Here is a 23,405-nt window from a genome sequence, read left to right on the forward strand (position 1 = left end):
GGATGCTGAAATCAAGCTCTTAAAAGTTGCCCTAAGGTTCAGTTTTAAAGTTCCTCTCATAAGCAAAGGGTGGCTTGGGTAGGTGGAGATTAGAATACTAGTTTCCTTTCGCCTCTTATGCTTGCAATTGCACGTTGTATTTTTTCTTTGCAGTTTTTTTTTTTTTTTTTTTTTTTTTTGAGACAGAGTCTTGCTCTGTCGCCCAGACTGGAGTGCAATGGCACGCTCTTGGCTCACAGCATCTCCACCTCCAGGGTTCAAGTGATTCTCCTGCCTCAGCCTCCCATGCAGCTGGAATTACAGGCGCCTGCCGCCATGCCCAGCTAATTTTTGCATTTTTAGTAGAGATGGGGTTTCACCATGCTGGCCAGGCTGGTCTCAAACTCCTGACTGTAGGTGTTCCTCCTGCCTCAGCCTCCCAAAGTGCTAGGATTACAAGTGTGAGCCGCACCCGGTCTCTCTGCAGTGTTTATCACAACTCCCACTAAGTAATATTTGACTTGTGTAACTATGCTTAATATTTGGCTACCTTATTAGACCATAAACTACAAGAGGGCAGGGGTGTTTTATTTAATCCGGTACTTCCAGTGCCTAGTACATACAAGTGCACAAACAAGTATTAGCTACTTGACTATTCAGTAGGTTCATCCTTCTTTAAGTAGGTTCATCCCTCTTCTCTGCTTTTAGTGCAGAGCTGTTACTTATTTCTACGCATTATGACCGTATGAAAGCTGTTTGCAAACACGCATGATGTAATACCAGGTATCCTGTAGGTTCTACATGTAAATTATATTTTCTCATTGGCCAGTGGTTTGTGGTCTGAAGGGGTAAAAGGTAGGGGCTTATGGTTTAGGATCTTCTGGGATAATGTGCCTTCAGAAAATCGAAGATTAATATTCATTCCCTGAACAATCCTTTTTTTTCCAAACTTTTTGGAAAGATGGGGGTCTTGGACTCCTGGCTTCAAGTGATCCTTCCCCTTCAGCCTCCCAAAGCGCTGAACAATATTTTATTTAAGTGCCAGGCACTCTTGAATATAAACATTACTAGTCAACACGCTTGTGCACTCAACACATATTTACTGGGCGCATTCTATGCACCAGTTATTGAAGACAGTATTTGTAAGCATTTCAGGACAATGCACCTCCCTTAACACTCAGTCCGGTATTTAGGGGCGGTGCGGGAAAACGCCAGGTCCTGCCAGCAGAGGGCGCGCTCCCCGCCCTGCCGCGGCCTCGGGACCCACCGAGGCTTCCAGGCTCCCACGCTCGCTCCCGAGCGCGTCCCCGCCCCTGCGTCACGTGACGCGGCCGCGGATCCTGAGCTGCGGGGCCTAAGCCGAGCTAAATTCGTTGCGGTGGCCGCGGCGGGTGCAACCACAAAGGCTATTCCGAAGGAGTCGGGGAGGCTCGTGGAGTCCATGCTTCCTCTTCCAAGTCAGGTCAACTCTCGTTCCCTTCTCAGCATTCGCCGTTCCCGTCTTCCTGAGCGCTTGCATGAGCTCTTTCGAGTGGGGAAGCGCCGCTGACCATGTAGGGGACAAGAGTGAGGAAGCTCCCACTGCTTGGACGAGGTCAGCGCTGTCAGCACGCCGTCCCGGCACCCACTACACCCCGGTACGGGCCGGCGGGCCCTGGGCCCCGGTGCTAACTCCGGCGTCCAGTCGAGGCCTGGCCGGGAGCGCCGCGAATTCTCGCGTCGTCTCGCGAGAGTCCAAGTTGAAGGAACATGGCGACGTCTAATCTGTTAAAGGTAAGACCCTCACTCCAGCTTGGGTTTTACTCTGTAGCCGCCGGGTTCGGCTCTTTGGGAAAGGCACCGTTGAGGTTCGGCTGCGAAACGTGGGAGTGTTCAGGGGTTGTCCACCGGAAGGGAAGCCGCGGTGGCAGCCGGCGAGGACGAGAACGCGGGTCTGTGGCCTTGGGGTCGACAGGCTCTGGTGGTCCCTCCCGCCGACCGGCCGCTGGGAGAAAAGCCTGACTGGGCGCTGGAGGGGAGTGATGCTTTCGAGGGACCAGCTCTGGCCGCGAGCGGGAGATGAATGGTCGTGCGGTGCCCTGACCAGCTGGGCCGTTAGGACTCTGAGGTCTCAGTTTCTTGTAAAGCAATGTCTAAGACGCATCAAAGGGAAAGCCAAGAAAATGCTGCCTAACAGGTTTCAGTGACTCGACCCCCCTCTTCCATTTCTGTTCTCGAAATTCCAAGTCAGACCAGCCGTGCCTCCCACTCCACCCCCTTCCTCCCTTCTCTGCGTGTTACACCTTCCCTTCTAATTCTCCCATTCTCGAGTTCATCTTTTTCCTTTTTTTCCTTAGGAAACTCCTTCCTAACTCCCACCCGTTACAGGACACAACCAGATAACAACTGAGGAAGCGCTTACATCGTTTTAGGGCGCAGGAAATTTACCTTGTCAAAGACAACATTTAAAGTTAGTTTTATATAGCAAGGGAGATCTAGGCCCACAGGGCAGATTCTCCACCACCAGTTTAAACGTTTGGAGAAGAATGAGGAAGACTTGGAACTAGTATGTTCTGTGCATGTGTTTGTAGTAATCATTTGCCTTCAAAGTACTGACAGAAATGGGGGTAGTGATTAACTCAGAGAACATAATATTAGTGGCAAAAACCACAATTACTTTTGTACCAACTTAATACAAAGGATGAACCACCTCTTCCTCAGACCTCTCATTAATGCCTTCAGGCAATGTGGATGAATACTAGAAAATAATAAAAAAGAAACCTAACCATCATGTCTTCTTTAGACCACTGATATTGATTGTTTAATAGATGGGACGCTCATAAAATGAAGAACAAATTTTACTAAGAGGCAGTACTGTATATCCCCTTTTATTTATTTTTGATTTGATTTTTTTTTTTAATAAGATGGGGTTTCACCATGATGTCCAGGCTGGTCTTGAACCCCTGACCTCAGATGATCCACCCACGTCGGCCTCGTAAAGTGCTAGGATTACAGGCGTGAGCCCCAGCACCCAGCCCATATATCCCCCTTTAAAAGAGAGAGGGTCCCTAGAATTAGACCCCCTGAATAGCCATCACTTACAAGCTGTAAGACTTCGGGCAAGTTTCCTTATGCGTAGGACAGCATTATCAATAAATAGCACCTGTATCATAGGACATTGTGAAGATTAAATTAGTTGATGTATCTATAATGCTCAAAACCATGCCTGGCACTTAATTAGTATATAATACAATTTTAAGAAAACGAATTCAGGAGAGTTGAGTAACCCATCCCACTCTGCTTTTCTCTTTTATGATGGTATAGCAAAGTTCTCATGCTTTAGTTCAGAAAGAAAATTTGTGGGCTGGGCACCGTGGCTCACTCCTATAATCTCAACTCTTTGAGAGGCTAAGGTGGGGGGATTGTTTTAGATACATTAGTCTTCACAGTGTTCCTACAATATGAGTGCTATTGATAATTCTGAGTTAAAGGATATAGTGAACTGTGATCACACCACTGCTCTGTAGCCCAGGTGAGAATGAGACTTTAAAAAAAAAAAGAAGAAAAAATTTGTTTGATTTCTGAAGACACCTATTAATGCATCTGTGTGTTTACATAAACAGTGTCTATGCTATTAATTTAAATGTGTTTAAGAAATAATTTTGTCCCTGATTCTGTGAAATTTTGACCTGTTGATTACTTGGATGTAAAGCAAGGTCTTTTTCTCCACAAAAATAACTCCCAGCAAAGAGCAAGTCACTATTCTACTTTTTACAAAACCTCTCAAAGGATTGTTTAGAGGAGAAGCTATTTTGGCACCTATTAGTTAAGTACTTACCTGTGGAAGCTACCTTGGTCCATATTAGGTAAGTACTTACCTGTGGAAGCTACTTTGGTCTATATTAGTTAAATACTTACCTTGTGGAAATTCTAAATCTATATCCACAGCACAGACCTGTGAATGGAAAAACTGCCTGAATGTACAGAAAACAGGCACTTAGCGTTTAGGCTTAAAAGCTCACAAGAATTTAAAAAGTGTTTTAACTCAAACATTTACAAATAAAGGGAAGGTGATAATACTTTGGGGGAAAAAAAGAAGCTAGTAAATGACTTAGTTACTCTAGTGAACATGAAGACAGATGCCAATGTTACACTGAGAAAGATTGAATAACAGTGACTTATGAAATGTTGATTAAGGGAAAAAGCTGAATTTCTAAATGAATATTTTATATAGTGGATTATTTTAATGTTGTATAACTAATATGACATTATAAATGGACATTTGATTCTTTTATCTATATGTAACCAAAGTCTATGTATTCAAGTTGGCCAGAAAATCTTTTTATATCCTCATTGGGAGGTGATGGGGGATTGCCTTATATAGTAGCCCCTGCCACCATCTACCCCAGCCCCCCAACTTATCCTCAGGGAATATATTCCAAGACCCCTGTGGATGCTTGAAATGGTGAACAATACCAAACCCCATATATACTGTTTTTTTCTGATCTGATGACCAAGAGGGCTACTAAGTGACTAATGGGCGAGTAAGGTATACAACATGGATATACTCAGTGGAGCCAGACTGTGGGAGATTTCATCATACTGTATAGAACGTGCAATATAAAATCTATTGATTATTTCTGGGATGTTTTTGTCTAACATTTTTGGATCATGGTTGACCAAACATCACTAAAACTGGAAAGTGAGACCGAGGATGAGGATGGATGACTATTCATACATTTAAAAAGTAGCTCATCACCCGGGCACAGTGGCTCATGTCTGTAATCCCAGCACTTTGGGAGGCCAAGGAAGGGAGATCATGAGGTCTGGAGTTTAAGACCAGCCTGGCCAACATGGTGAAACCCTGTCTCTACTAAAAATACAAAAGATAGTGGGGCGTGGTGGCACACACCTGTAGTCCCAGCTACTGGGGAGGTAAGGTCGAAGAATCACTTGAACCTGGGAGGCAGAGGTTACAATGAGCTGAGATTGCGCCACTGCACTCCAGCCTGGCAACAGAGTGAGACTTGGTCTCAAAAAAATTAAAAAAACTAATCATCAAGTGGGAAGACTGAAGTTTGTCTTTGGGAGAAATGTAGTGAGACCTCTGCAGGGTAGTTCTGTAACATAATTTGTAGGATTATTTAAAATCAAGGCTGGTGCTACTTTGAATAGAAACAGAACTGGCTGGGGAGTGGCTAAATTAGCCTCATTTCCCTTTTTAATGGGATTAATAACCTGGTTCATTAGAAAAATGCCTTTGACATTGTATAGTTAGATTTCACCAGAGCATTTTTGACAATGTTATCATGTCCTATGGTCAAAATGGAGAACTATGGGCTTGATGAGAACTATACCCTGAAGGGTATAGTTGTTTGACAATGAAAGATAGTAAATCATCAATCCTTAAAGGAGGCCTTCAGTGTCCTGCTGAAAGTATACGTCCTTGCTTTATCAGTAAGCTGAATAAAGTTAAGTTTATTGAATTTGTGGAGGACACAGAGTTCAGAGGGCTAGCTAATATGTTTTGAAAGAGTCAAAACTTTTTTTTTATTATTCTTGGAGACAGGACAGGGTCATACTCCAATGCCAAGGCTGGAGTGCACTGGCACAATCATGGTTCACTGCAGCCTCAACTTCCTGGACTCAGATGATTCTCCCACCTTAGCCTCCTAGCTGGGAGTACAGGCATGCACCGACATGCCTGGCTAATTCTTTGCATTTTTTGTAGAAACGAGGTTTCCCCATGTTGTCCAGGCTAGTCTTGAATTCCTGGGCTCAAGCCATGTGCCAGCCTTGGCTTCCCAAAATGCGGGGAGTACAGGCGTCAAAACTTTCTTAAAGTGTGACTTAGAAGTTAAAAGTTTTTTTTTTTTTGTTTTTTTTTTTAAATTGAGACTGAGTCTTGCTCTGTTGCCAGGCTGGAGTGCAATGGCGTGGTCTCAGCTCACTGCAACCTCTGCCTCTTGGGTTCAAGCGATTTTCCTGCCTCAGCCTCCCCAGTAGCTGGGACTACAGGCACGCACCACCAAACCCAGCTTTTTTTTTTTTTTTTTTTTTTTGAGACAGAGTCATGCTCCATCGCTCAGGCTGGAGTGCAGTGGCACGACCTTGGCTCACTGCAGCCTTTGCCTCCTGGGTTCAAGGGATTCTTCTGCCTCAGCCTCCCCAGTAGCTGGGACTACAGGCACATACCACCATGCCCAGCTAATTTTTGCATTTTTAGTAGAGATGGGGTTTCACTGTTTCATTTTTGTATTTTTAGTGGAGACAGGGTTTTACCATATTGGCTAGGATGGTCTCGATCTCCTGACCTTGCAACCCACCCACCTCAGCCTCCCAAAGTGCTGGGATTACGAGCGTGAGCCACTGTGCCTGGCCTTTTTTCTTTTTTAATATTGGAATTTGGCTCTAATAATTTTATTGTCTGTTTAAAGCAGGTCAACTATTGCTGTATCTTAGAAGTCCTTCAGCTATGTAAAGATGTGTGTAGTACATTTTGACATATACAATTATCAACTGCTTTGGGGTTTTATATCTCTGAAAACCTTTCCATATAACTACTTTATCTTTGTTGTTTTTCCTTACAAAGTTTGTAGGAATCTGATATTATAATTTCATCTTCTGTTTTAGATTACTTTGAACATGTGATGTTCCTTTTCTTTTGCAATTAACATCTAGGCCCTTAGTGCTCATTTTTTTCATTTCCAGTTTACTGTTCTACTCCAAACAGCAGTCGTTCAAACCTTTTTTTGCTGAGCCTCAGCCCTCTTAATTCTTAGCACAGTACTTTAGCCAGCTGTTTGAAGTGCCCTTAACTTCCTTGGTTGATAGCACACATTTTGCTTGTTTCTCCTGTACTCTCCTCTGTTCCCGGCTGTCTCCCAAATTGCTTCCTTCTGCTTGTTCAGTCCTCGTCTTCCCCTCAGGACTTGGTGGTATGTCTCCTCTTGCTTTTTTTTTTGTTTCCCTTTTTCTCACCCCTGTGCCTGTAAGAAAGTTCATGTGTTGCCTCATATAAACTTCTTCTTTTTTTTTTTTGGAGACAGAGTTTCATTCTTGTTGCCCAGGCTGGAGTGCAGTGGCACGATCTCTGCTCACTGCAACCTCCGCCTCCCGGGTTCAAGCGATTCTCCTGCCTCGGCCTCCTGAGTAGCTGGGATTACAGACACATACCACCACACCCAGCTAATTTTTGTATTTTTAGTAGAGACAGGATTTTACCATGTTGGCCAGGCTGGTCTCGAATTCCTGACCTCAAATGATCCTCCTGCCTCTCTATCCAAAGTGTTGGGATTACAGGCATGAGCCACTGTGCTTGGCCTCCTCATATAAACTTAACTTATACTCTGCCTTAAACTTTTGTCAGTTTCTCACTGTCACAGTTCTTGGAAAAGCAGCCCGTTTGCTGCCGTTACAATTCTTTGCCCTCTGACTTACTGTGATACGGCTCACTCTTCTCTCCCACCCAGTTGTATAGAACCTGTCAGTCGTAAAAGCACTAGCATCCTCCTGATTATCAAATGAGATTCTTCTGTGATATTATTTATCCTCTTTTCTGGGATTATTGCTCATTTCCTCTGCTTCTCTTTTGGTTTTTATGATATTCCCTCCTTGGTCTTCTCTCTCTCAAATCACTTGTTTTTCACTGACTTCTCTCCCCTGCCCCTACTATAATTATTTCTCAGGATTTTATATTCAGCCCTTTTCTATCTTTGTTTTTTTTTTTTTTTTTTCTGGGACAGTCTTAACTCCCATGATTTCGCTATTTTTATCTCTTAGCTCTGATCTGAGCTCTAGATCAAAACACACTTCTCACCATATCACTTTTCCTGCTCAGATACCTTTGATGATTCAAATTATTTGAGATCTTTCCAGCTGGGTCTTCTCCTGATAACTAGTAGTCAGTCTCTCTCTCTCTCCCCCTCCCTCCCTCCCTCCCTCTCTCCCCCACTCCCCCCCCTCTCCCTCTCTCTCTCTCTCTCTCTCTCTCTCTCTCTCTCTCTCTCTCTCTCTGTCTCTATCTCTCTGTCTCTCTCTCTCTTTGTCTCTCTCTCTCATACATGTGTGCTCACACACCCCTACCTGGCTGGTTACTTGTTGGCTCAATAGCATGCCAGAGGTCATCTTCTCCCTAATAACTATTATCTCTCTTTCTCTTTCCTTCCAATTAGATCTAGTGAGTTGGAGGCACAAGAAGGTAATAGTATACAATCAACCCACAAGAGAACTCAAACTTTAAACTGAAATATGATTCATACTACTTTTCTCAGGGGAAATTCTTTTATCCTTTAAGAGGAAAGAAAACGGAAATGGAAAGCAGTGATTCAGAATGTCTATAGCCGCCGGACATGGTGGCTCATGCCTCTAATCCCAGCACTTGGGAAGGATGAGGTGAGAGGATTGCTTAAGGCCAACCTGGGCAATATAGGAATATCCTGTCTCTATAAAACAACAACAAAAAGTGCCTGTAGGATTTATTCATTATTAAAATAACTTTATTGACACCCGTATGCAATGTACCATGTAGAATACAAAGATACATGTCCATGCTCTTTGGGAATTTACCGTATACTAAAAAGTACTAATGATTTACTATAAGCCAGAAGTTTCAGATGTGTTACCAACTGCTGTATAGTCCCTCACAAATTGAGGAAATAATTTCTGGTGGGATGATCAGTGAAGATTTTTTGGAGAAATGTTGAAGCTGGATTTTGAATAATGGGTAAACTGTTTTTAGGTGGTGATTAGGAGAAAATTTGGTAGGAATCTAGGCTAGATTAGTTTGGCTGCAGTGTAAGCAGAGCTGCATGCTGTGTTAGATAGTCTTTATGAGTAGTGTTCCTTGGGATTGTTGCAGCATAGAAACCCAGAATACATGGAAACAGCAAGAAAGATAGGAGTAAAAGGAATGTCAGATCAGATTACAAAGGGCCTTCAGTGCTAGGCAAGGGGGTTTGAAATAAAGTTCTGTAGTTACTGAGGAATATTTGCAAACTATGTGAGCAGAGATATTCTCAAGCCCTAAGTCTATTTTTGGCTTTTGCACATGAAGTTATTCTCTTTTCTGTGTATTCATAATCTGCTTGTGAGATGGCCATAGATGAGGGCATTTGTGCCAGTGACATCCTGTTCATTGAAACCATAACCGTAACAGGAAAAATTAAGTCTATGGTAAATAAATTCACTGAACAAGAATTTAGTATTTCCTAATTCTAACTAGATAAACTAGGCAGACAACTCCTGCCCTTGTATAATTTACATTTTTGTTGGTAATGGAAACAATAAACATAAACAATTAAATACATACTATAAGTCAAGTTGTGATAGGTACTATGAAGAAAAAAATCCAGCGTAAGGAAGAGAGGGCTCGGTGTTGTTTTTTTTGAGACAGAGCCTCACTCAGTTGCCCAGGCTGGAGTGCAATGGCGTAATCTCGGCTCACTGCAACCTCCGCCTCCTAGGTTCAAGCAATTCTCCTGCCTCAGCCTCCTGAGTAACTGGGATTATAGGCCCGTGCCACCACGCTTGGCTAATTTTTATATTTTTAGTAGAGACGAGATTTCACTGTGTTGGCTGGGATGGTCTTGAACTCCTGACCTCAAGTGGTCCACCTGCCTCAGCTTCCCAAAGTAGCTGAGATTACAGGCATGAGCCGCCTGGCTTATTTTTGATAAGACAGTGAGAGAATACCTCTGAGGAGATGATATTTGAGGTAAGACCTGAATGAAGCAAGGGAGCAAGTCATGTACATATTTAGAAGAGTTCCTTGTAGAGCAAACAGCCAGTGCAAAAGCACAGAGTCAGGATCACACTTGGCAAGGAATATGGATATGATACGAATATTTGAATATTGTCAGTGAATGTGGTTAAGATACGTAACCAGAGAATTCTTTTTAGTATTTCTAAAAAGTATGTTAAACATAAATGAGAACCTCATTAAGAACTTGTCAATTTTTCATTGGGTTGATAGAAATTGCCCTCTTGAAACACACATCTGAGAGGGACATGAGCCTTAGAGCAGCCTTCCCTCACTTCAGTGTACTGTCCTAGAAAGAGATGGTTGCATTTGACACAGCCTAGGGAGAAAATGAATTTCAGAGGTGTCTGTGTTGGTCATGAGTAGGAATGGGAGAGGGAATAGTGGACTAATCAGTAACTATAAAACTGTGATGCATATAAATGGGAGACTCTTTCGTCTTCTATGAAAATAAATGATTGAATAGTTACCATAATCTGGAGATGGTTATGTTAATTAAAACTTCTAAAAGGAAGTGGCAGCTCAGGATAAATTTAGATCAGTCATTTTTCAGTGGATTAGAGGAGGGGAATTTTAGACTGCTGGAAGGTAGAGGATACTAGGCATCTTTCTAGTAAAAAGATTTTGTTTTTGTTTGTTTTGAGATGGGGTCTCATTGTCACAAAAGCTGGAGTGCAGTGGTGTGATCATGGCTCACTTCAACCTTGATCTCCTGGGCTCAAGTGATGCTCCAACCACAGCCTCCTGAGTGGCTGAGACTACAGGCACATACCACTATGTCTGGCTAATTTTTTATAGAGATGAGATCTGACCATATTGCCCAGACTGGTCTCCACTCCTGAGCTCTAGTGATCTTCCTGCGTAGGCCTCCCAAAGTGCTGGGATTGTAGGCATGAGCAAAAAAGTGCCAGCCAGAGAGGTTTTTCTTTTCTTTTCTTTTTTTGAGACAGAGTCTCACTCTGTTTCCCACGTACAGTGGCGCAATCACAGCTCACTGCGGCCTTGACCTCCTCAGGCTCAGGTGATACTCCCACCTCATCCTCACAAGTAGCTGAGACCACAAGTGCAACACCACCACACCCAGCTCATTTAAAAAATTTTTTGTAGAGTCAGGGTTTTCCCATGTTGCCCAGGCTAGTGTCGAATTCCTGGGCTCAAGCAGTCTCCTGTCTTGGCCTCCTGAAGTGCTGGGATTGCAGGCATGAGCTACCATGCCCACCTGAGGTTTCTCTTAATAAATGTTTTGCCTAGTGTCCTGGTAAACCCAGTTGTCATTAAAAGCCATTTGCCTCTGGCCTTGGTTAGTAGGTAGAGGAAATAGATGCCTGATAAGCTCTGTAAAGAAAGTATGGCTGGTTGCAGTAACTCATGCTTGTAATCCCAGTGATTTCAGAGAGGCCAAGGTAAGAGTATTGCTGGAGGCCAGGAGTTTGATAGCAGCCCGGAAAACCCCATTTGTACAAAAAAAATAAATAAATAAATAAAAAATAAATAAATAAATAAATAAAAAACCAAAACAAAACCTGAAGTAGAATACAACTTGTCAGATGCTGGATGCAGTGGTTTATGCCCAGCACTTTGGGATGCCAAGGCAGTAGGGTCACCTGAGGCCAGGAGTTGGAGACTAGCCTGGGCAGCATAGAAAGACCTACTACTTCTACAAAAATTAAAAATAAAATAGAGAACATTGGCTTGGTCATATCCATGGAGTACATAAACAAATAATATCAAAGGTAATTGATCAGTGTAACGGGTTTGTTCATTCCATAAAAATCTGAACATTTATGCTGTACTGGATACCATTTTAAATGTTAGTGAGGCTGCATACGGTGGCCCACACCTGTAATCCAAGCATTTTGGGAGGTTGAGGTGGGTGGATTACCTGAGCCCAGGAGTTTTAAACCAGCCTTGGGCAACATGACGCAACTCATCTCTACAAAAAATAAAAATATAGCTGGGAGTGGTGGGGCACAGTTTTGTAGTTCCAGCTACTCAGGAGGCTGAGTTGGGAGGCTCACTTGAGCCCAGGAGGTTGAGGCTGCAGTGAATTGAGATTGTACCTCTGCACTCCAGACAGGGCAACATAGCAAGACCCAGTCTCAAAAAAAAAAAAAAAAAAAAGTGTTGGTGATAATACAATGGTAAATATGACAAAAGTTCTCCAACTTTGGACCTTATATCCTGATGGATGAATAAGGACACTAAAAAATACCCTTGCGTAGTTTTTTGCTGGTAATGAGGGCAGTAATGAAAACAACATGATAAGAATGTTCAAGGCCAGATGTGGTGGCTCACGCCTGTAATTCCAACATTTTGGGAAGCCCAGGTGGGAGGATCGCTTGAGCCCAGGAGTTCAAGACCAGTCTAGGCAACATAGTGAGACCTTGTCTCTACAAAAAATTTAAAAATTATCCAGGCATGTTGATGCATACCTGTAGTCCCAGCTATGTGGGAGGCTGAGGCAGGAGGATTGCTTGAGCACAGAAGATCAAGGCTGCAGTGAGCAGTGTTCATGCTACTTCACTGTAGCCTGGGCAACAGAGTGAGACTCTGTCTCAAAAAAGGAGGGTTCAGAAGGTGGAGCCACTATTTTACTCACTTACTTGCAACAGAAAATAATTATTCCCCCAAAGACTGCTTTTGACTATTTTTTGTTTAATGTTCTTCTTCTGCCACATGTGACATTTCGGATTGCATAGCTCTCCTGGGCTTTTCTTAAAAGTCCTGTTAAGTCCAAATTAACATTTCAGTCTCATAGCCAATCAGAGTTTCTCTTCTACCATCTTAATACTTTGTCTCTGGATGTGCAGAGAGGAATGGAGGAAGGGCATTTTTCTTAGGTTGGTTTGGGAGGCCTCTCTGAGGTGACATTGGAGCTGAGATCTGATGATCTGCATTCTAAGGCGAAGGTCTTGAGGTGCAGTGATGAGCTGACCTGTTTAACACCTTTAAAAGGTTGCTGTGGCTGGAATGTAGTAAGAATTACAGTCGTGAGAATTATTGGTATTCAAATATATACAGTCATCCCTCAATATTCATGAGTTCCACGTCTATAGATTCGACCAACCAAGGATCAGAAATATTCAGAAAACACGGGGCATGATGTCTCATGCCTGTAATCCCAGCACTTTGGGAGGTGGAGGCAGGCGGATCACCTGAGGTCAGGAGTTCAAGAGCAAGCTGGCCAGCATGGTGAAACCCCGTTTCTACTAAAAAAAAAAAAAAATACAAAAATTAGCCAGGCATGGTGGCACACACCTGTAGTCCCAGCTACTTGGGAGGCTGAAGCAGGAGAATCACTTGAACCTGGGAGGCGGAGGTTGCAGTGAGCCGAGATCATGCCATTGTACTCCAGCCTGGGTGACAGAGCAAGACTGTGTCTCAAAAAGAGAGAGAGAGAGAGAGAGAAACATCATATATATGCGCTTAGTATGGCACCCACACACTTTTTATTTTTATTAAGCCACCTCACTTGTTGATATAAGAAAGGTTTTATGAATCCCTGATTAATGCATGTAATGTACTTGCAATGTAACAGTGGTTATGAGCTCAGCCTCTGGAGCCACTCTGCTTCTGTTCTCCAGGTTCTGTCATTTGCTAGCTGTGTGGTATTGGGCAGGTTACTTAACATCTCTGTGCCTCCATTTCTGTATCTATAAATAGCAGTAATCTCAAAAAAAAAAAAACCTCAGGAAAAAAATTGCATCTGTATTGAATACATACAGACCTTGGTATAGCAGCTATTTTAATAGCATTTACATTACAGTAGGTACTATAAGTAATTTAGAGATGATTTAAAGTATATGGGAGGACGTGCATGGGTATTAAGCAAATGCTATGCCATTTTATATCAGGGACTTAAACATCTATGGGTTTTGGTATTCCGGGAAGTAGAGGGGAGTGGACGGGGTGGGTCCTGGAATCATTTTTTTCACAGATACCAAGGTCCAACTGTACAGTAGTTTTTTTTGATTATTTGGGTTAGTAGGGATTGGCAAATGGGGTTTTTAAAAATCACATAACTGGGAGCACTAGTGGCTCATAAACAGTAAGGGAACCCACACATTCAAATAGCTAACCTCATAATTTACATGAACTATCTAAAATATGCCAACTGACTTCCTTTGATTAGTGTGCCATTAACTGGTTATACAGTAATTTACTGTGTAATGATGTTTTGGTCAACAATGGACCACATATGTAATAGTGGTCTTTTTTATTTTTTATTTATTTATTTTTTTTCTTAATGAGGGGATCAGGGTAGTGGATGTTATTTTGAGTTAACAGAAGAAGGATTCCCTTTGTGCCCACAGAAGTTTTTCTCACTTTGCACAACTTGTACTTGGCCTCCTCAGATGTAATGTGCTGTACAGCAAAGCGACTCTTGGTGTCATAGATCAGACAGAAATTCTCTCCCGTCTTACCAGTGCTGATGATATCCATGAATCCAGCAGGGTAGGTTATATCACTTTGGACCTTGCCATTGATCTTAATGAACTGCTGCATGCGAATCTTCTTTACTTTATCTCCTATCAGGGTATACTTAAGTCTATTCCTTAGGAAAATGATGAGAGGGAGACACTCTCTCAACTTGTGGGGACCAGTGAATGGTCATGGAGCAAACACACTGGTCAATTTATCCAGCATCCAATGCTTTGGCGCTGCTACCCACTTCAGATGCTTCTTGGGACCACAAGCCATGGCTGCGTTAGGCAAGGGAAGAGGAGACAGGGTAATTTATGAAGAAAAGGTTTATTTGGCCCACAGTTCTGTAGACTGGTGAGATCCTCAGCCTGCTTCTATTCATGACAGAAGGTGAAGGGAAGCCTGTGTGTGTAGAGATCACATGGCAAGAAAGGAAGCAAGAGAGTGGTGAGAGGTACCAGACTCTTTTTAACAACCAGCTCTTGGGGAACTAACAGAGAACTCACTCCCTGCTCACCACCCCGCCCCCACCCCCACTGGCATTAATCTATTCATGAGGAATCCACCACCATGACCCTACACCTTTCCTTAGGCTCGCCTCCAACATTTGGGATCAAATTTCAACTTGAAGCTTGGTGGACAAACATCCAAACTGTAGCATTGCATTTACTGTTATACACTTTTTATTGTTATTTTAGAGTGTACACCTTCTAATAAATTTAAAAGTTGACTCTCAAATAGCCTCAGGACCTTTAGGAGGCATTCCAGAAGAAGGCTTTGTGATCATAGGAGATGACAGCTCCATTCAGGTTAGTGTACCTGAAGACTTTCCAGTGGAACAAGATGTGAAGGTTGAAGACAGTAATGCTGATGACCCTGACCCTGTGTAGGACTTTGCTAGTGTGTATGTTTATCTTAGTTTTTATTTATTTTTTTGAGACAGACTTTCACTCTCAGGCTGGAGTCTGGAGTGCAATGGCACAATCTCCACTCACCACAACCTCTGCCTCCCAGGTTCAAGCAATTCTTCTACCTTAGCCTCCCGAGTAGCTGGGATTACAGGCTTGTGCCACCACGCCTGGCTAATTTTTTGTATTTTTAGTAGAGACGGGATTTCACCATGTTAGCCCGGGTGGTCTTGATCTCCTGACCTCGTGATCCGCCTGCCTTGGCCTCCCAAAGTGTTGGGACTACAGGCGTGAGCCACCGTGCCCAGCTGTTTGTCTTAGTTTTTAATGAAAAAGTTTAAAAATAAAAAAACCCTTTTTTTAGTAAGAAAGAAAGTTTATAGAATAAGGATATAAAGAAAGTAAATGTGTTTGTGAAGCTGTATAATGTGTTTGTGGGGTTTTTTGTTGTTGTTGTTTGTTTAAAATTAAGATGGGATCTCACCATGTTGCCTAGGCTGGTCCCAAAATCCTGAGCTCAAGTGATTGTTGTGCCTCAGCCTCCCAAAGGGGTAGGATTAGAGGCCTGAGCCACCGTGCCTAGCCATGTGTTTGTGTTTCAGGCTAAATGTTAGTACAAAAAAGTCCAAAAGTTTTCCAGAAAAAGGAAAGGGGTTTAAAGTAAAAAAAGTTAGAGTAAACTTAATTTATTATTGAAGAAAAGTATTTTTGTATGATTTAGCATAGCCTAAGTGTATATAAAGTGTATAGTAATATACGGTGATGTCCTAGGCCTTCACATTTATTCACCACTCACTTACTGACTCACTTAGGGCATCTTCCAGTCCTACAGACTCCATTCATGGTGAGTGCCCTATTTAGGTGTACTGTTTTATCTTTCATACTGTATTTTTACTCTACCTTTTCTACGTTTAGATACAGAAATGCTTACTATTTTGTTGTAATTGCCTCCAGGTTCAGTTACATGCTGTATAGGTTGGTAGCCTAGGATAACAGACTATACCGTATAACCTAAGTGTGTAGTAGGCTCTACAACTGGATTTGTGTAAGTACATGCTGTTATTTCACACAATGATGAAATTGCTTACTGATGCATTCCTCAGAGTATCATTAAGTGACGCATGGCTGTGATCCCCAATCAGTATGGTGGGAACTTTGAGGAGGGAACAAATACAAATCTTTTTTTTTTTTTTTTTTTTTTTTGAGATGAAGTCTTGCTCTTTCGCCCAGGCTGGAGTGCAGTGGCGTGATCGGCTCACTGCAACCTATGCCTCCTGGGTTCAAGCAATTTTCTGCCTCAGCCTCCCGAGTAGCTGAGATTACAGGTGCCCACTACCACACCCTGCTAATTTACAAATCTTAAAACAACGAAACTGGTTGTGTGGTGTTCAAAATGTTATGGACATATAAAAGTAAGGTGATAAAAAAAATTGCCCTTAATTCTATGGATGCTATTATTTCTTGCTTTTCCTTCAGCTTGTCTTTTCACCTTAGCTTTTCTTACACCTTTGTTATAAGGAAGATGTAGCAAGATGTACAGCAATAATAACACATTATTTGTTTCCTTGTTTTATTTTAAAAATTTATTTATTTTTTGGAAACAGGGTCTCACTCTGTCACTCAGGCTAGAGTGCAGTGGCCTGATCATCACTCACTGCAGCCTTGAATTCCTGGGCTTAAGTGATGCTCTTGCCTTAGCCTCTTGAGTAGCTGTTGGGACTACTGGTGTGTGCCACCACACCCAGCTAATATTTTATTTTATTTTTATTTTTGTAGAGATTGGTCTCACCATGTTGCCCAGGCTGGTCTCAAACTCTTGGCCTCAAGTGATTCTCCTGCTTTGACCCAACAGGCATGAGCCACAATGCCTAGTTATTTATTTATTTATTTTTTCAGAGATAGGGTCTCCCTTCAGGCTGGGATGCAGTGGCATGATCCTGACTCACTGTAGCCTCGAACCTCTTGGCTCAAACAATTGTCCTGCCTCAGCCTCTGGAGTAGCTAGGACTGCAGGTGTGCCCCACCACGCCTGCCTGCCTGCCTACCTGCCTATCTATCTACCTATCTACCTGCCTATCTATCTATGTATCCATCTATCTATTCTTAGAGATGGGGTCTTGGTATGATGCCCAGGCTAGTCTTGAAATTCTGGCCTCAAGTGATTCTCCCACCTTGGTCTCCCAAAGTACTGCGATTATAGGCATGAGGTCCCACTATTTCCTTTTAAATGCAAGAGTTGACATCACTAAAATATTGCCATAATATTGCTTCTGTAATTTGACAGGGTATGTTTTGTCCTATGCGTTATGTAGAGATTTCTGGGTGTTTTCAGGGCAAACCAGTAGGTCAACGTTTGTATTATTTTGTTGTAAAGTAAGTGAATTAATTAAAAATGATTCTATTTGAATCATTTTGCAAGCCAGTGGATTTTTCTTTTTTTGTTTACATTCTTAGATTTAAGCATTCTTATTTTTTAACATGTTATCAATTATTATATTTGTACACATTAATATAATCAGTTATATTTGCACAATTTATAGATTATGTTTGTATATATCTACTCTTTTACTCATGACCTAGTAAAATGGGTTTGTTATAGGTAAACTAACTGCTTGAAAATGCACTGTTAAATTTCACTGGGAGGTGTGCACATATTTTTAAGCAATAATACATTCTAGAAAGATCTATATAGCCTATTTCTGGCTGGTAACACCTACCTCCACCCCAAACACAATTTTTTTTTCCTAAGGTAATTAACAGGACCCAAACATATTTTTAAAAATTAAGTTATTCTTCTGTAATGCACCCTCTCTCCTTGGTTCGGTCAAATGATGGTACAGTATTTAGGCCTGAAGCCTTCCTTAACTCTGTGCTTTTGAGATATAAATTTTCTAACTTTCTCTGAGCCAGTGGTTCAAGGCTGCAGTGAGCAATGATGGTGCCACTGCACTGAGTGACAACGAGACCCCCATCTCTAAAAAAAAAAAAAAAAAACAATTATAAAGTTGAGTTGTTTTTTAGTTCTTTCTGTATTCTGCATGAGAGCCTTTCTTGAATATATGTATTAGAAATACCTTTCCTGGCCTGGCATAGTGACTCACACCTATAATCCTAGCACTTTGGGAGGCAAAGGTGCGTTTATCACCTGAGGTCAGGAGTTAGACACCAGCCTGACCAACATAGTGAAATCTCACCTCTACTAAAAATACAAAATTAGCCAGGCATGGTGGTATATGCCTATAATCCCAGCTACTTGGGAGGCTGAGGCAGGAAAATCACTTGAACCAGGGAGGTGGAGGTTGTAGTAAGCCTCAGTCATGCCATTGCACTCCTGCCTGGGCAATGCGCAAAACTCCATTTCAAAAAAAAAAAAAAATCTTCTTCACTCTGTGAGTTGTCTTTTTACTGCCTTAATGGTGACTTTTAATAGCTAAAGTTAATTTTAATATTGTACAACCTAGCAATTTTTTTCCCTTTACAGTTAGTGCTTGGTTTTAAGGTCATATGAACAATTCAGATTTCTACTTGTATTAATATTTTGTTAGATTTTTAAAAATAAAAACAAAATTTTAAAATTCTCTTATAGATTGAGTCTTAAGAATATATCCTTGGTGTTTGGTGTTTGGATAAAGGAAAAAAAAGAAAGAAAGAATATGTCCTGGGACCCTTTAAGAGTCCATGCACCACAGTTTAGGGAACAGTATACTAGAATGTGAGTTGCTTGAGGACTTTTCATTTATGTGCCCCAATGCACACAGTACAGTCTCAGATATTTGTTCCATGAATAAATGAAATAAATGACAAGGAAGCTCCCCAAAATAAATTTAAACTCTTTTATCAGTATTATTATTTTTGCTTTTTCCTGAAAACTATTTGTTTGTGTTTCAGAAAATAAAAGCATTGCTAGAATTTGTTTGAATTTTTTTTCCTTTGTATAATGAACCTAAAAGTTTGAAGGGAGTGTTGGTCTGAATTTTTTTATTTTGGTGGAAAGAGATATTTACCTTCTTGGAAAACTGTCCTCCTCCTGCTCCTATACCATGTTTGAAAAGAAATGTCTTTTATGTAGTGATGTTTCCACTGTATGGTTTCTAGATCATTGTCACTAAATTTTTATAATCATAGATCTGTGCAATTTACTCTATAAGCCTGACAAAATTAAGCTAAGGGCTGGATCTGGCCCATGGATTAGAAGCCCATTAATTCCTTATCTAGGAAAGAAGCAGAGTAGTTAAAAATGTGGCTTTAACAGGGCTAAACTGCTTGGATTTGATTTCCTGCTCTGCCACTTATTGCCTGTAATTTTAGACAAATAATCTAACTTAATCTCAGGTTGTACAGTGTGCATAAAATGGGAATAGACCAGGCACAGTGACCAAGCCTGTAATCCAAGCGGTTTGGGAGGCTGAGGCAGGAGGATTGCTTGATCACTTGAGGCCAAGACTTTGAACCTGCGGTGAGCAATGATTATGTCCCTGCACTTTAGCCTGGGCAACAGAGCAAAATCCTATCTCAAAAAAAAAAAAAAGTGGGGAGGGAATAATAATATTACTGAATATATAGGATAGTTGTAAAGATTAATTCATACTTGTAAACTGTTTGGAACAGTACAGTACCTAAGACATAATTAGCAGTCATATTATAAAGTAAAATAATCACAGTGATGCAGTGATTTACACATCTACACTGAAGATTATTGTGAAATTAAATAATAGAGGATACAAATGCTCAACTAAAATTTATTTACAGATATCAGATATTCAAACCATTTGTAGAAATGTAAGGAAAGTCAAAAGAAAGAAGTCTTTTGTACAACAGATGTCACATGTACAAAATTTGTTGGCCTTTATAGTACCCAATTAGTGAAATCCCATATATTTGCAATGAAAACAAATAGTAGAAAATCTTGCAGTAGAATGATTAAAGAAAGACAATAGAAATGAGAAATTTTTGCTAAATTCTATCCTTCCATAATCTTAATTTCAGTCATCCTACTTGATTACCTGGTACCTCCCTATCTTTCTGACTCTCTCTAGTGCTTTTATACCAACAGTTTACCTCCACTACTAGAGCCTTCAGTTCATTGATTCTACCACCTTATTGTTTAATGTCTTATATCTGGTTTATAGTTTTCATCAAATTAGAAAACATTTTTACATTTTTCTTCAAATATTCACTAGACCTTCACCTCAAGATTCCAATTATATGTAGGTTAGGTCATTTGATATTGCATAGATAACTGACACTCATTTAAAAAATATTTTATTTCTATGATGTTCATGCTTTCCTCTACCTTTTTGATCATATAGAATATCTGTAATAGCTGACTCAATGTCCTTGTTTACTAAATGTAACGTCTGTGACATTTCTGGGTCAGCTTCTTTTGATGTTTTTTTTATTTCTCTTGGTGATTGGTTTTATTTTCCTGTTTCTTTGTGTGCTTGGTGGTTTTTAACTGGATGTCGCTTGTGAGTATGTGTCATTGTGAGTATATATTTTAGGGGCTTGATTTAAAAATTATCTCTAAATACTTTTGGATTTGGCTCTGATGCAGTTAGTTAACTTGGAATCAGTTGATACTTTTGAAGCTCACCTTTTAGTTTTGTTAGAGTGTGTCTAGAATACCACTCCGAGTAGGGCTACTTTGGCTCCACTATAGACTCAATAACTTTTTGTGGATTCTGCTAAATGCCGAGCACTTTAAAGGGTGTTTCCACTCTAGCTGGTGGCAACACAAACTTTTTCTAGCCTTGTGTGCACTCTGCTTATTGTTCTGCCCATTCCTTCCTAATGATTATTTCCCCCGTCTCATAGTTTTCTCGTACCCAGGTTAGTACTCAGTCACAGGCTTGAGGGGCCTTCTCTGTAGGTATCCAGAGCTCCCTTTGTGCCATGAATTCTAGTCACCTCAGCGTTTTCAAACTCCGAACCCTGTCACTTAGTGAAACTGCTGTTTGAGTTTCCCCTCCTTGTGATGAGGCCTGGAGACACTCTCTAGGCAGTATGTTTGGACATTGGTAGCACTCAACTCATTTGTTTTTCTTTTCTCAGGAAGCACTGTCCTGCACTGCCTTTGGCTTTCTAGTTGTTTAGGCAGGAGGGGAAATCTGGTTCCTGTTATTCTGTCATGATTGGAAGCAGAAGTCTCTTTCTCTTTTCATCTTGAATTCCATTTTCTCCCCCTTACCCAACATAAATTCTCTTCTCAGTCATTCTAATCATTCACTTCAATACACTTTTCACTCCCTTGCTCCTGTCTTGTTCTGCTTGGGAAAAGTGTACAACCCTGTTTAAATCCATCTCTTCACTTTTCAGTGTCAGTACCTGTGCAGCTGAATGTCATTGGAGAAAAACACAACTATGCTATTTTCACCTTAAATCCATGACCACAATGAGCCCAGCCATACTGCACTTCCATAGTCACTTACTCTTCCGCTTTCTTAGATGTGTTTTTCACATGTTTTCTGTCAGCATTGTAGCATTTCCTTCCCCATCTTCTCAGGCATTATCCTTATGTCCACATCCTTGGAAAATTAAAGCAATAAAATATGAACTTCTCAGAGTCATACAGCATCTACCCTCATAACAGCACCTGCATGTACATTCGTTTGCCTCCTCCTCTTAGCCTGTAGTCACTTCTTCCACATATGCACCATATGCACTAGATCCCATTCCCTCTTGCCTGCCAGTGCAGTTTAAATCACTAGCAGTTTCTCTCCCATTCCCCACATCATCAACATTTCATTATATCCTGGACCATTCCTGTCAGCATACAATCATACTATATTTATCCTATCGTTAAAAAATTATTTTTTAAATTACTCTCACCCTATCAGTTACCATGCCATTTCTTTGGTCTCTTATACAGGAAAAATTGTGAAGAGGTGTCTCTCATCTTTCCAGATTTTTTCTTTGTTTTTGTTTTTATTTACTTACTTATTTTTTGAGATAGGGTCTCACTGTCACCCATGCTAGAGTGCAGTAGCATGATCTTGGCTCACTGCAACCTCCGCCTCCTAGGTTCAAGTGATTCTCCTGCCTCAGCCTCCCAAGTAGCTGGGGTTGCCAGGGCCCACCACCACACCCAGCTAATTTTTTGTATTTTTAGTAGAGCCAGGGTTTCACCATGTAGGTCAGGCTGGTCTCGAACTCCTGACTTCAAGTGATCGATCCCCGCCTCAGCCTCCCAAAGTGCTGGGATTACAGGCATGAACCATTGCACCTGGCTCCTCATTCTCTCTTAATTCCACTCTTTATTTCACTGAAATCTGGCTGTCATTACCACTCTGCAAAAACTACTGTTGACAAAGTTTCAGTGACTTCCATATTGCTGTTTCATTGGTTATTTTATGTAATCTATCAGGAGCATTTGTTAAATTAATTATTCTGGCTTTCTGATATACTTTATTCACTTGTCCAGAATACCATACTTTTAGTTTTCTTGCTACCTATGCTCTGGATGCTTTTTCTGTCTCCTTTGCTAGTTCTTACTCCTCTGTCCGCCTCTTAATGTTGGATACCTGAGACCTCAGACTTGGGTCTGTCTCTCACAATGATCTCATCCAACAACAGGTTTTTTTTTTTTTTTTTTTTTGAGACAGAGTGTCGCTCTTGTTACCCAGGCTGGAGTGCAATGGCACGATCTCGGCTCACCGCAACCTCCGCCTCCTGGGTTCAAGCAATTCTTCTGCCTCAGCCTCCTGAGTAGCTGGGACTACAGGCACGCGCCACCATGTCCAGCTAATTTTTTGTATTTTTAGTAGAGACGGGGTTTCACCACGTTGACCAGGATGGTCTCGATCTCTCGACCTCGTGATCCACCCACCTCGGCCTCCCAAAGTGCTGGGATTACAGGCTTGAGCCACCGCGCCCGGCCAACAACAGGTTTTAAAACCATCTATATTCCAATGACTTCCAGTTTTTGATTTTCTAGTAGACCTTTACATTCTAGATTTCCATATTGAACTCCTATTCAACATTTTCACATGAATGTCTAATAGAGATGTTAAATGTAATATATCTAAAACCAGTCTCAGAAACTTTTCATAAGCCTGTCAAATCTTCTTTTATTCTAGTTGATGATAGTGCTGCACTTATTGGACAAAAGCCTTGCTTTACTTCATTTTCTCATATCTCAGATGCTTACTGTTAGGAAGTCCTGTTAGTATCACCTTTTGGGTATCTAAAAATTGAACCACTTCTTACACCTTCTACCTCCATTGCTATCACCTCAGTCCAAGTCACCATCAGTGCTTTCTAATCCTATACCCAGTTTTGAACCTTGTCTCTTATAATGTATTCTCAACAAGTAATGAGGGAGATTTTAAAATGTAAATAAGATTATGATACTTCTT

The 23,405-nt window shown here is 41.3% G+C and overlaps 1 protein-coding gene across 3 annotated transcripts in view; it reads left to right on the forward strand.

Annotated features, from left to right (window-relative positions):
• The first annotated feature begins 1,275 nt into the window (after positions 1 to 1,275).
• The window catches only part of CUL5 (cullin 5), a 109,134-nt gene continuing 87,004 nt past the window's right edge, over positions 1,276 to 23,405 (forward strand). Inside the window, exons 1-2 of one of the 3 annotated variants that reach the window (XM_074400522.1) lie at positions 1,277 to 1,752; positions 14,074 to 14,173. Coding sequence is in view for 2 of the 3 variants with exons in the window: in XM_074400521.1 (XP_074256622.1) it covers positions 1,729 to 1,752 (24 nt within the window). In the remaining variant the exon portion in view is untranslated. Of the gene's footprint in view, positions 1,753 to 14,073; positions 14,174 to 23,405 lie in introns of all 3 variants that reach the window. The other 2 variants (XM_074400521.1, XM_003923744.4) reach the window with 2 other exon arrangements.

This window comes from Saimiri boliviensis, chromosome 6 (genome assembly GCF_048565385.1).
Source record: "Saimiri boliviensis isolate mSaiBol1 chromosome 6, mSaiBol1.pri, whole genome shotgun sequence".
NCBI classification, from domain to species: Eukaryota; Metazoa; Chordata; class Mammalia; order Primates; family Cebidae; genus Saimiri; species Saimiri boliviensis.